Genomic DNA, 15,000 nt, shown 5'->3' with positions numbered 1-15,000 from the left:
ACAATAATGACAATGTGATAATCGGGGGAGATTGGAATTGCACAGAAAATTTTACCATTGATCGAACTTCTGAGGAACCTCATATGCAATCCTCTAGTTACTTGTCCAATTTAGTAAAAGAAACGGCACTTTTAGATATGTGGAGGATAAAAAACAATACTGCTAGACAATACACTTGGGTAAAGGTATCTGAAAATAGAGTGAGTGCTGCTCGGTTGGACAGAATTTATATATCTAAATGTCTTAGTAATCGTGTCATTGAGTGCTCAATTTTACCAGTGGGGTTTTCAGATCATCATATGGTCTTTATGTCATTAGTTTTGTCACAGTGTTCAAGGAAATCTTCACACTGGCATTTTAATGGAAAGTTATTACAAGATGTCAATTTCTGTAAACATTTTGTGGTTTTCTGGGAATGTTGGAAAAAAACTAAACATACTTTTGAAAATTTAAGACAATGGTGGGAAATTGGGAAAACACAAATACAAATGTTTTGTCAACAATATACTGTCAATTCCACAAATATGACAAAAAAAGCTATTCAAATTCTTGAAAGATCTATTGATTCAATTGAAAAAGATTTGTTGGAGAGACATGATCCTGGTTTGTCTCATTGTTTACAACAAAAAAAGATTGAATTGGGGTCCTTTTTAAATGAAAGGGTGAAAGGAGCCTTGGTGAGGTCTCGTTTTGTCTCAGTAAATGAGATGGATGTCCCAAGTGCATATTTTTTTAACTTGGAACGTTCAGTAGCACAGCACAAACAAATGGCTTGCCTCCGTCTGCCTGATGGAAGGGTTACCACAAACATTTCAGAAATGCGTCGTCATGCAGTGGATTTTTATTCCCGTTTATATACTGCTGAACATTGTGACTTGGACTGTGCTGAACAGTTATTTCAAGGTCTTCCTAAACTGGACTCTGATTCAAAGACTGCTTTGGACTCTTTTTTATCTTTCGAGGAGCTTACATCTGCTGCAACACAGCTCAGCTCGGGGCGTTCCCCTGGTGTTGATGGGTTGACATCAGAGTTTTATAAACACTTTTGGAACCTTATTGGTCTTGATCTCTATGAGGTATTTTGTGAATGTTACAAAGATGGATTTTTGCCTGTTACATGTCGTCGTGCTGTTCTTTCTTTGCTTCCTAAAAAAGGTGATTTGTCTTTGTTAAAGAACTGGAGGCCTGTTTCTTTATTGACCACAGAATATAAGATCTTGTCAAAATGTCTTGCTAACAGGTTAAAGAAATATGTACATACAATAGTGCATAAAGATCAGACATATTGCATACCAAATAGGTCAATAATGGATAATTTGTTTTTAGTACGAGACATACTAGACATTTGTAAAGTTTTTAATTTAGGAGTTGGATTAATTGCCCTTGATCAGGAAAAAGCTTTTGATCGGGTAGATCACAGTTACTTATTTAATTTACTTAAAGTTTTTGATTTTGGAGAAGGTTTTTTAAATTGGATAAAACTTCTTTATGCCGGTACTTCATGTATGGTAAAAGTTGGGGGAGATTTGAGTAAACCAATTTCTGTCCAAAGGGGAATACGGCAAGGTTGTCCATTGTCTGGGTTGCTGTATAGTATTGCCATCGAACCCTTACTTTCCATTTTAAGAAAGACTATATGTGGGTTTTCAATACCAAATATGACTTTAAATGTAAATGTATCTCTTACTGCTTATGCCGATGATGTGACTGTGTTGGTTGGCAATGGGAAGGATATTAATGCTCTGTCCGAAGCCCTCCAGTTATATGAGAAGGCTTCATCAGCAAAAGTTAATTGGGATAAAAGTGACGCTTTTTGGGCAGGTCAAGATACTTTATGTTGTGTACCATTACTGCCAGGGAAGCTTAAGTGGGGCAAAGAAGGGTTAAAAATCTTGGGAGTTCATTTTGGTTCAAATGAGTTTCAGAAGTTAAATTGGGAGGGTGTAATGGAGAAAGTTTGCACCCGATTGTCTCGCTGGACTTGGTTGCTACCCAAACTATCCTATAGGGGGAGAGTCTTGATTGTAAATAATCTGGTTGCTTCCACCTTGTGGCACAGATTTAATGTGCTACAACCACCTGCTGGACTGGTGCAAGAAGTACAAAGAAAGTTGGTGACCTTTTTCTGGTCCGGACAACATTGGGTGCGTTCTTCTGTACTGTTTCTCCCGATACAAGAAGGAGGCCACAGTTTGGTGGATATCAGGTCCAGATTAATGACTTTCCGTTTACAAGCTGCCCAGAGACTGTTATATAACAACGAGAGTGTTTGGTTTGACACTGCAGTGGTACTTTTGAGAAGAGCTGGTGGAATGGGACTTGATAAGCATTTGTTTCTGATGAAGCTAGAAGAGACTGAGCTTACAGATCTTACTGCTTTCTACAAATCTGTCCTGGAAGCCTGGAAGGTTTTTGCTTTTTCAAGATCACCTGCAGTACCTGCTGGGATGTGGCTGTTGGAGGAACCTTTGTTTCTTAACCCTTTTCTGCCTTCGAGACTCTTATCCTCAGCTTTTTTGCGTACACGTTTACTGTCTGCTGGGTGCACAAAACTGGGTCATATACTACACACCAGTTTGGAATCATTGGGCAGGCAAGCTGGGATTAAGTCAACACGAATATTACAAAAACTCACCACAGAGGTGGTTGGAGAACTGGACTTTATCTATCGTTCTTTCTTGGATAACCCAGCTATAATAGATGGATGGAGAAGTGGATTCGAGTATGGTTTTCCCTGTCTGACTGTAAAAGCTGCTGTGGGGGACTGGCAGGAAGAGAAGAAATGTCTACTGTCTTTTAAAACCCCACAAATGGATGAATTTGAGACAGTGGGAAAGAAAGCCCTGTATGTCACCTGTGTTAAGGTGTCTAATTTACGCTCTTTGACTGGGGTCCTCTCAACGAAATGGACAGATATTTTTGGGACTGATTCTTCCCCTAAAGGTAGTTGGCGTATCCTGTACAAACGTCCGATTGACAAGCGGACGGGTGACCTCCAGTGGAGGATTGTACACGGATCTATAGCTACAAACAGACATGTGGTGCATCTTGATCCTAATGTTAGTGTGGGTTGTCCTTTTTGTGCAGAGATTGAATCTGTTTGTCATTTGTTTATGCAGTGTACAAGGTTGATGGATCTTTTTTCCTTGTTAACAGAGTGGGTTACATCTTTGGGAGAAAAGTTTTCTTTTCAGTTGTTTATCTTTGGTCCAAAGTATACTGTTGAGCAAAAGAATGTTTTGGTTTTGCTTAATTTCTTATTTGGTAATGCAAAATTAGCAATCTGGAAAACCAGGAAAAACAAGATATTAGGGCAAGGTGCAGTAAATCCAATTTTTATGTTTTTGGGCCTAGTGGGTTCTCGTCTAAGAGTGGAATACGCATATTACAAGTTGGTTGGGCGTCTACCCCTTTTTATGGAAATGTGGGGGATAAATCATGTTTTATGTACTGTCTATGAAAATGAATTGGTGTTGAATTTTTAGGTTTTGTTTATTTATTTATTTATTTATTTTTTTGGTTTCATTTTTTGTGGTGGATGATCATTTTATCATCATATTGTGGTGAATGAATATGTTTGTTTATAATTGGTTTTAAAATAAAGGTGTGTTTAAACCTCTCTCTCTCTCTCTCTCTCTCTCTCTCTCTCTCTCTCTCTCTCTCTCTCTCTCTCTCTCTCTCTCTCTCTCTCTCTCTCTCTCTCTCTCTCTCTCTCTCTCTCTCTCTCTCTCTCTCTCTCTCTCTCTCTCTCTCTCTCCTCTCTCTCTCACACACACACACAACCCTAACCCTAATCCTACCCATCACACAAAACTTTCTGCACACACTCACTCTCTCTCTCTCTCTCTCTCTCTCTCTCTCTCTCACACACACACACACACACACACACACACACACACACACACACACACACACACACACACACACACACACACACACACACACACACACACAACCCTAACCCCTAATCCTACCCATCACACAAAACTTTCTGCACACACTCTCTCTCTCTCTCTCTCTCTCTCTCTCTCTCTCTCCTCTCACACACACACACACACACACACACACACACATAAAGAGTATAGTTTAACTGAAAGTGCATTGTATTCAGCATAGCGTTCACTGTTGTAAACAACCGCAATAAAAATGTAGAAATGAGCGATATAAATAAATACAGCTATTGCCCTTTGACACATCCAAACATTCCCCCGTGTAAATTCAGTTCAATCTGTTCTTGTTTTCCAGGAAGTGATCGAAGCCATAGCGGAGTGCGCTTTCAAAACGTCTCCTTTCCCCGTCATCCTGTCCTTTGAGAATCACGTGGACTCGTAAGTGAAGACGCCGCTGCTCCTGCAACTATAGCAACAGAGCAGAGCGATTATAACCGCCTCGGAAATGCATAATTTGTTTTCAGTCATCATTGTTCTCTTGAGATGTGGCGGCTTTATTTTCTGCCTGAAATCAAAGAAAGAGGACATGATGTGGGAATTTCACTCCGGCCGCAGAAGGGTGTGCAGCTTCCCCAGAACGAGACGCGAGGAGCTGATTCTGTGTTGTGTGTGTGTGTGTTTTCTGACAGCTCTCATTGTGTTTGCATTGACTCACAGCCCCAAACAGCAAGCCAAAATGGCCGAGTACTGCAGATCGATATTCGGGGACGCGCTTCTGACCGAGCCGCTTGAGAAGTATCCTGTAAGTGCATCGCTCCCACATCCACTCGGGCTCTTTCTGCCGTTCTCGTGACAGATTCTGTCGTTTCAGCTCGAGTCGGGAGTCCCTCTGCCAAGCCCTCAAGAGCTCATGGGAAAGATCCTCATCAAGAACAAGAAGTCCCACCCCAAACCGTCCGACGGGAGCACGAAGAAGAAGCTGTCCGAGCAGGTGTCCAACACCAACAGCGACTCGTCCAGCGTCTTCGAGCCGTCGTCCCCCAGCGCTGGACCGGCAGGTATTAAAGCGCTCGAAATCTGCATGTCCATTCAAATCACCAAAACAAACACGCCCCTTTTTTGATAGCTCCGCCCCACACTTACAATGCCACGACTATGGCGGAATCTGCTGTGCCAGCCGGCCAAGGGTATGATATCTTAGGCTGAATCCGAAATCGCCCCCTAAACCCTCATTCACTATTCCCTTTAGTCCACTAATACAATTCACTTGAAGGAGTGAATAAAAACGAGTGTGAAGTTGTGTGTACATCGGCTGTTATTGTGGTGCATTGTGGGATTGAATGAGTGCACTCAATAACGTCCACTATGGTTTCGGACACCACTACAAATGCTGTTGCCTCAAATAGTGCCCTATTTAAGGGTATAGGGGGTAATTTCAGATTCAGCTTACATTTACATTTACATTTACATTTAGTCATTTAGCAGACGCTTTTATCCAAAGCGACTTACAAATGAGAGCAATAGAAGCAACTAGAACGGTCAAGGGCTACAGTATGCAAGTGCTGTAACAAGTCTCAGTTAATCTAACACAGAACACACGACAATTTTTTTTTTTTTTTTTTTTTTTTTTAAATAAATTAGACAGACAGAAAATGAATCTGTCTGAAGCTTATTGAAGCTTCAGCTTCCATAAGTGAATGTGTGTTACTATGGTAATCCAGGTCGAGTGTTCAGTGAAAAAGTATCCCTTACATCCAGTGTGTAGTGGTGCCTGGAGAAGTGGGTATACTCTTAATTTATTTATTATTTATTTAATTTTTTTAAATTGGCCCAGCAATAGATGATGTCCTGTGTTATAAACAGTGACATGTAAGACTAGTCTTGCATATTTATTTCCCCCCAAAATGAGCCAGTAGTATTTGCACATTGTCTCTTAACTTTTGCTGCTTGACTTCACGGAGCAAGGATCATTATGAAATTAAAGGGTTAGTTCACCCAAAAATGAAAATTCTGTCATTAATTACTCACCCTCATGTCGTTCGACACCCGTAAGACCTCAGTTCATCTTCAGAACACAAATGAAGATATTTTAGCTGAAATCTGATGGCTCTGAAAGTCCTCCATTGGCACAATGGCCCGGTTCACTCTCAAGACCCTTAAAAGGTACTAAAGACGTCGTTACAAAGTCCATCTCACTACAGTGGTTCTAAAATAACTTTATGAAGTGACGAGAATAGTTTTGTGCGCAAAAAACCCTAAATAACGACTTATATAGTGATGACGATTTCAAAACACGGCATCATGAAGCTTCGAAGCGTTATGAATCAGTGAGTCGATTCATGATTCGGATCGCGTGTCAAACCGCCAACTGCTGAAATTTGGCGATTCAAACTGCTGAATCGACTCACTGATTCATTATTATATATACATACAATTATTATTTTATTATTTATATAAAATTTGTATACATTGCTAAATTGTAAATATACAATATAAAAATACAATTAAATTTGTAAATTGTTAATTAACTATAATTTTTTTTATATTATATATATATATATATATATATATATATATATATATATATTAATATAATGCAATATAATATAATATAATCTGTATACAATACAATACAATATAATCTGTATACAAACAGATTGGTTTGGTAGATGTTGCACATAAATGCCTTGGAAGTTTATAACTTCTCCAAGTACATGCCGTCTGTCGTGTGTTATTAGAAAAACTCCTGGTCTATCTGAAACTCCTCTGAGGTGAAATGAACCCCATGATTTGTCACCTTTCAAGCCTCGCTTCTATCTTTAGTGTAAAGAAAGAAAGCACACAGTAAACGTCTTGTTGTCCCAGCTCGATTAGCTCCGCCGTGAGCCGTCTCTGAGCTCGGCCGCATGCTGAGAGTCGAGCGGCTGACATTTCAGCGCCGGCGTGCCCACAGACCCTCTGCAGGTTACAGACGGCCGCGCTTCTGTCTGACGGAGGCGTCAGGAGCCTGTGATGGAGGCCAGAGGTTTGTAAAGGTTGGAAAGCAGATGTTGAACAGCTGGTTGCTCAGCAGGGTGTGGGTTCCTCCAGACCTCCACCTGCAGCTCCACAGAGCCCTGAACTCATGTCTGAGATCACGCTGACTTCAGCTCATTCATGCCCACGGAGAGAGAGAGAGAGAGAGAGAGAGAGAGAGAGAGAGAGAGAGAGAGAGAGAGAGAGAGAGAGAGAGCGCCGTGATCAGGAGATACATCAACCAAACACACTGTAAAAAATGATCTGACGCACCCACCGCTAGCCTAGCTTAGCACAAAGACCTGAGGTATATGGCTCCAGCTAGCCGACTGCTCAATAAAGCTACGTTTCCACCAAAATTACCCGGAACAATTTGTACCAGGAACTTTTTTAACAGGAAATTTTTTCCCCCCAGACCTGCTACTGTCTGCGTTTCCACTGCGGTCTAAAATACAGTGAAGATTAGGCAAATTAGTCCGGTGATGTAGGACTGCGCGCAACTGTTCCTCCCAGTCAGCGACGACAGTAATCATTTTTGCGCGATACTGTCTGCAACAATAACGAGGAGATGCAAGCAGCGCTGCTTTTGGTAGTTATGTATTGGTTTAATAAAGAGGTCATTAACAAAACGGCGGAAAAGAGACGAGCGCTGATACTAAAGTGTATTCTGAAAGCTCGTAAAGCTATATTTAAAATAAGACAACGTATGTTATTATCAGCTATTACGGACATTGACCGTGCGATGGCTGAGACAACGCGCGCCATCGGACAGAAAGAGCAAGACTGATATTTACTGAACACAGAACGAACCTCGGAAAAGACTTTTAAAAATGCCGGTTGAAATAAAATGCTGTGTGAGTTCAACCAATCAGCAATTTCAGCGCCCAAGTCCCACCCCCAAAAGTTCCCGAACTTTGAAAAAGTAGTACCTCGCGAGCAGGGCCATTCGGAGGGGGAAATATTTACCCGGAACTTCATTTAGACCCTGCGGTCGAAACACACCGAGTACCACCCCAAAGTTCCTAGTTCCTGGGGAAAGTTCCTGCGGTGGAAACGCGGCTTAAGTGACAAAATAACGCCAACATTTTCCTATTTACATGTTGTGATGTGTGTAGTCACAGCGTGTACAAATAACAAGGTCACACGAGACAGCCATCTTCTAACCGTATACATACTGGGGACTATATTCTCAGAGGGTGAAGCACTGCTCTACTTCTGCAGAGTGAGAAGTCACGTTCGCTACTAGCTACCTAGTCACTTTGTTTTTGTTGACGGAAGTAACAACGGTGCTGCGAACAAATCACTCCGGCTATAGACGGTTTCAACGGCAACAACATAAACAAACGTTATGCTGCGTTCACACCAAACGCGAATAGAGCGTCTGGCGCGAGTGATTTCAATGTTAAGTCAATGTAAAGGCGCGTTGACACGCGTCTGGAGGTCCCGCGGTGCGGAAGACGCGTTTCACGCGGCGCGAAGGACGCGAATCCACATCATTCGCGCGTCCAGTTCGCCCAAATTACACGACTTGGACGCGAATTGAGCGTCTTGCGCGTCTTGCTCGATACGCGCGTTACGCCGCATTCACACGGGGCTTCAGCGTCAACGCTTGACGGAGGGCGTGGCTGAAGCTTGGTGCTGACGCGACCGTCATAGTGACAACAGCTGATCACATTACTTGCCGCTTGGACCACACAACACAAAAAAGCGCATTTTTTGACAGCTAGTCTGTGAGACTATTTTGTGTATGAAAACTGATCACTTTAATATTTGATTCCTCATTTGGCTGGGGGATAGCTCTATTTGAACCACACATGATATGATATGCTGCCTGTCATTCAATGATAAACAGAGTACACGGACGGAATACAAGCATGATACATTCCAGATTCTCCAACCGTCTCTGCCACCTCCTTCAAGGCCTGGTCTCTCCAGTTTGTGTCCTGGTATGTAAATAATGATTGGTAGTAAAGGACCGGGTGATTACCCACCGCAATTATTAGCTTTTCCTCCATTTTAGATTGTTCGTTACTCTTCATTCACTCTTCATTCACCGGTGTTTTAAACGAACGCGATTGGCTAGCGTCTGCTCTAGGATATTTGCATAGGGTGATCTGATTGGATGACGCCTGCGTTGGCGCTTGAAAAGTTGAGAAATCTTCAACTTTTGTCGCTTGCAACGCGAGTGAAGCGCCGCGACGGAACCCACAATTCAGTTCGGCAACGCATGACGTCACCCATTCAAAGTAAACGAGAAGCGTTGACGCCGACGCCCCGTGTGAATGCGGCGTTACACGCGAAGGGTGCTTTTGTGCATTCATGCGTTTTAAGCGAATTCGTGTCTGACGCCCGAGTTTCCAAAAATTTTAACTTTGCCGTCAATTCGCGCCACGTTAACCAATCAGGAGCCTGCTCGCTGCGGTCATGTGGTAAAGTGACGTGATGAGAAACCTGCATAATTTAAAAATACTACTATTGTGTCCCAAAATGTAGTTTTAAGACTTTTTCAGGTGAGAGTGTAGTTGTTTAAAGCTCAAATCTGTGGTTTATTTATAAAGAGAGCGCCTATTTAAAAAATAATAATCTTGTGTTTTTGGAGTTGTGAGATCCAGGCGATCACCGGGCGCTCAGCGCTCATTAACCCCAGCGAGAGCAGCCTTTCCTCGGTCAGTCCTTCTGGCGTCTGCCGCTGGCTCTGATGTCCTGTAGGGCTTCGTCTTCTGTAGATCTAACGGCCGAGCTTTGCTCTCATGAATCATCATTTGTTGTCTGCCAAATCGTTTTGACTGAGGGCAAAGAGAAGTTTCATAACTTTATTTTTTAAGGATATTAAAATATACATGCAGTGAAGATAATGTAGGAGTTGCCTGGACCACATTTGTGTGGCTATTAATGCTTAATATATATTTTTAATGAAAATGAAAAGAGGCAGAGTGGTGTTTTATGACATATTTCTCCTGGAGTGCCTTCGTTCAATTCGCCGTGGACGCGCGAATGCATTCAAAATGTTTGCGCGTGAAACTAGACGCGGTAGACGCTCTATTCGCGTTTGGTGTGAACGCAGCCTTACTGCGCATGCTCACTTTTGTGGCCCAAACTTAACTTCCAGTAGTCGTCCGCAAAGAATCAATAACAACAGAGGCTGCGTTATCTCTCTTATGCGCTATCATCTTTCATTTTAATTGGGCAGCATTATATTAATTTACATGTTTTTATTGTTTCAGCATGTTTATTATTAATAATCTCCCATTTCTGTCTGCAATATAGAGTGGGGGAAACGTCCCCTTTAAAGGGTTAGTTCACCCAAAAATGTAAATTCATACATTAATTACTCACCCTCATGTCGACCCCAACCCGTAAGAACGTAGAGAAGAAAATAAAAGTAAAATCTATAAATGCTTGCGCGCTCGCCTTCAATCATGCAATGCACTGGAATAACATGTTTTTTTGTTTCATAACATAAGATTAATGTTGGGAAAGTTAACTTGTAGATAAAGTACTCTTTTTGAGATTGATTGTATATGAATGCATCACAAAAAATCCCGTGCTCTATTGCCATTAATAGAGGACAAAGCGAAAGTTGTTTTGCACTCTGTGATAAAGGCACATTTAAATATTTTGCGGGAAACATAAATCCGATCAGTCATGATCCAGATGGCGATCACTTGATGTAAACTCGCCGTGTCCTGACTGACTGATGATCACGGTGATCGCATGTTATTGCCAAGTGTAAACGCAGACAGAATGATCACCTCAAAAGTAGATAAATAAATAGCACGTAAATGACATTAGACATACAGTCTGAATTATATTAGACGCTGCTCTCGTATAACTGAATATTTATGAAGCATTTAAGGCTTTTTGGTGAGTCGTACACACTGCTTTTGCGCTGGTGTCTATAATATTACTATATTATAATTATATTTGTAATATTTATAATATTTATATTAAATTTGTATACATTTCTAAATTGTACATTTGTCATATAAAAACAAAATAGTACATATATATATAATAGAAATTATATAAAATATATATATATAATATTTCTAAGTTGTAAATATAATATAATATAATCAATATAAAATATGTTTTGTAACATTATAAATGTCTTTACTGTCACTTTTAATACATTTAATGCATATAATGCTGAATAAACATAATTTCTGTTTTTATATGGAATTTTGAATGGTAGTGTGTCACAGTTTCCACACAAATATTGCACAACACAACTGTTTTCAACACTGTTAATAATCATAAATGTTTCTTCAGCAGTAAACAATAATCTAAGAATGATTTCTGAAGGATCACGTGACACTGAAGACTGGAGTAATGATGATAAATTCAGTTTTGATCACAGGAATAAATTACACTTTACTATATATTCACATAGACAACAGCTGATTTACATTGGAATAATAATTCACAATTTTTACTGTAATTTTGATTAAATAAATGAGCCTGTGTATACCAAACATGTGTCCAGCGGTGTGCAGATCACCCAAAAAGGACAATGTTTCCCGAACCTGTGGGAATGTGTTTTTCCTGGTGTGTTGTGTGAGTAAAGGAGTTGAGTGATCTCTTTAAACAGCAGGTCCTGAAGCTCACACTCATTGATTCAGTCTTAGCATCACATCTGCGCTCTTCATCATGGGATTAACGGGACGTCCTGCTCATGTTGAGTGGGTGGAGACGCTGTGTTTGGGGTATTAAGAGGGATTTGACTGAAGTATGATTGTGTTTTTGTGGTTCAGCTCCTGCAGAGGTGGAGGCTGAGGATGAAGAGGATGAAGATGATGACGATGACGACTGTAAGAAGTCCATGGACGAGGTCAGCGAGAGTTTGTGTTTGATTATATAGTCATAGTGTTTATTAATGCTATAATTGCTTTCTATTTTCAGTTTTCATCTTAGTTGAAGTTTTGTGCTTGACTTTTTTTTTATATTTCTATATAGCTTTCATTTATTTTTTTGTTTTAGTAATTTTAGGATTTGCAAATACAATGTTTATTTATTTATTTTTAATATTTCTATACAGAGTATTTTTATTAATTTTATTTAAAAAAAATATATTTTAGTAATTGTATTACTTATTTCAGTCAGTTACCATGGCAATGCTTCTATTTTTTTATTTAATTATTTTGAGTTTGTTGCAAAGGCATCATTTCTAATTTCTATTTTTGTTGTTTTTTTTAAACAAATATTTCTATACAGCTTCAAAGTATTTTTACAAATTTTATTAAAAAATATTTTAGTAATTGTATTACTTTAACTTATTTCAGTCAGTTACCATGGCAATGCTTCTATTTATTTATTTATTTCAGTTTGATGCAAAGGCAACATTTCTAATTTCTATTTTTTGTTGATATCTTTTTAAAATATAATTTTTATGTAATATTTTTTAGTGTTTAGTCAATTTAGTACGTCATGGCAATGCTTCTAATTTCTATTTATTTAAATTTTCTAATTATTTATTTATTTCATTTTTTTTAAATATTTCTATATAACTTTAATTTATTTTTATTTCAGTTTTAGTTTTAATAATTTTAGGATTTGCAATGTTTATTTATTTATTTTTAATATTTCTATACAGCTTCAAAAAGTGTGTTTAAAAATATTTTAGTAATTGTATTATTTAAACTTATTTCAGTCAGTTACCATGGCAATGCTTCTATTTTTTTTATTATTATTATTTCTGTTTGATGCAAAGGCAAATTTCAATTTTTTTTGTTGATATCTTTTAAAAAATATTATTTTTATTTTATATATTTTTTTTGTATTTTATTTTTGTGCTTTATTTTTATTCCAGTGTTTAATTGAAGTTTTAGTCATTTTGTTTCGTGCTTTTGTCATTTTATTATAATTTTTTTATATATATTTCTATACAGCTTTAATTTATTTTTATTTCAGTTTTAGTTTTAGTAATTTTAGGATTTCAATGTAAAAGTATTTTCAGTTTTAGTTTATAGTTGAAGTTTTAGTAATTTGTTGTGCTTTTTATATATTTCTATACAGCTTCAAAGTATTTTTATTCATTTTAATAAAATAGTTAATTTATAGTTAATAAATAGTTTTTTAGTAATTTTATTGCTTAAACTTATTTCAGTCAGTTACCATGGCAATGCTTCTAATTTCTATGTATTTATTTATTTCAGTTTTATGCAAAGGCAACATTTCTACTTTCTACTTTTTGTTGGTTTCTTTCTAAAATATTTCTAAAAAGCTTTAATGTATTTTTTTTTTTTTTGTCATTTTAGTACTTAAACTTATTTCAGTCAGTTGCCATGGCAATGTTTCAAATTTCTAGTTTTTATTTATTTCAGTTTGATGCAAAGGCAACATTTCTAATTTCTACTTTTTATTGGTTTCTTTCTAAAATATTTCTATATAGCTTTAATGTATTTTTAGTAATTTTTGTTGTAATTTTAATACTTAAGCTTATTTAAATTAGTTGCCAAAGACAATGTTTATCATTTCTATTTTTAATATTCTATTTTTGTGTCATGTCTGCATGGCTTTTTTTAGTTGCAGTTTTAGTCATTTTATGTCTTAGTCCTTTTTGTTTATATGTCTATACAGCTTAAATTTATTTTAGTTTTATTTCTGTATGGCTTTCTTTTTATTTAAATTAATTAAATTAATTTAAATTAAACGTTTTCTATTTCTAAGCTTTTTTCTCATATCTAGTTCATTTCTAGTTGAAGTTTTTCCTCTTATAATTATATTTTAGCTTTATTTAAATGGCAGAAAATGCTAGTTTTAGTTCTCATGGACGCTAGGATAAATCAGTCGAACTGTTTGATTGGTCGATGAACAGAAGCTGATTCTGTGTGAATGAAATGTGTCAGTTCCTGGTCCTTTGCCACCAATATAGGACAAAATAGGGCTCGAAACTCTTTCAAAATGACCGTTTCTCTGGTTGGATTGTGAAACGAGCAGCTCCTCCTTCATCTGCTGGTGTGGTGTTGTGTGTTTTCAGGGTACAGCCGGATCTGAAGCCTTCGCCACTGAAGAAATGTCCACGCTGGTCAATTACATCCAGCCCACCAAGTTCCACTCCTTCGAGGTGTCCAAGAGTAAGTCCAGTGTGAGGTAAAGTGTGCGCTGCTGTGGAGATCTGCCTCAAACTAGATGTGTCCGCTTTCAGAAACCAAGCGCAGTTATCAGATGTCCTCGTTCGTGGAGACCAAAGCCCTGGAGCAGCTCACCAAGACACCCGTGGAGTTCGTAGAGCATCCTTTACCCGCTCAACTCCAGGAGGAGTTTCTGTTGTTTCTGTAGAGACGTCACACACACACACACACACATCAGACACATGACAGGAAACCAGGACAAGTGCATCTATTATTTATGCCATTACTTATGACCCAAATAATCGTATCTGTCAGGATCATCAGGACACTAGTGCTCATCTGAAGCCGCTGTCTGTGCTGGTGTTCAGATCTGACAGTATGAGACGCTTCTCATGACTGGTTTTTAATGTGTGAAGAGGGAATTAGATTTGAGAGCTATGATGGACTTCTTTTTTTTGGGGGGGGGGGGTGCGTCTCACAAAACCTGCCAATACATGCCTGGGTCACATTTCAGCACAAATACAAAGGAAATCAATAAATAAGACATTTACATCTGGATTAAACAAGACAAATACTATTTTTAGGGCCTTTTAATAACAATTAAGTACATTTTCACTCAAATTCTCATTACTATAGTGTAATGTTATTTAAATGGATAAGTATTTATACATAAATGCAGTATTGGTTTTAGTTTATTAAAACAATAATTAAATTAAATTTAAAAAAAACATGATTCATATTTTTTATATATTAAAATTATATATATATTATATGTGTGTATATATACAGGGAGTGCAGAATTATTAGGCACGTTGATTTTCTGATCATATTTTTTTTCCAGGCACATTTGACCAATTCCAAACCACAGTAATCCTAATAACTACTATTGATTTAGTATTTAATAATGTAAAATTGATATATAATTGTTCATGAAGGCTGGAAATGAAAATCACCTTATATTCAGGTGTGCAGAATTATTAGGCATGTTTTCTTTTACAGATAAATTGAGCCAAAAAAGAGAT

General features: G+C 38.0%; 1 protein-coding gene across 1 annotated transcript in view; it reads left to right on the top strand.

The window, feature by feature from the left end:
- plcb1 (phospholipase C beta 1) overlaps positions 1–15,000 on the top strand; it is a gene marked incomplete at both ends in the record, with an annotated part of 146,587 nt that overhangs the window by 88,246 nt on the left and 43,341 nt on the right. The window contains 6 exons of the mRNA XM_079833982.1: positions 4,246–4,328; positions 4,608–4,692; positions 4,762–4,948; positions 11,660–11,736; positions 13,885–13,981; positions 14,053–14,137. Coding sequence (XP_079690108.1) covers positions 4,246–4,328; positions 4,608–4,692; positions 4,762–4,948; positions 11,660–11,736; positions 13,885–13,981; positions 14,053–14,137 — 614 coding nt within the window. The remainder of the gene's footprint in view (positions 1–4,245; positions 4,329–4,607; positions 4,693–4,761; positions 4,949–11,659; positions 11,737–13,884; positions 13,982–14,052; positions 14,138–15,000) is intronic.

The sequence above is a fragment of the Gobio gobio genome (assembly GCF_949357685.1).
Source record: "Gobio gobio genome assembly, chromosome: 13".
In the NCBI taxonomy this organism is placed as follows: Eukaryota; Metazoa; Chordata; class Actinopteri; order Cypriniformes; family Gobionidae; genus Gobio; species Gobio gobio.
This window is presented reverse-complemented; position numbering and strand designations above follow the sequence as displayed.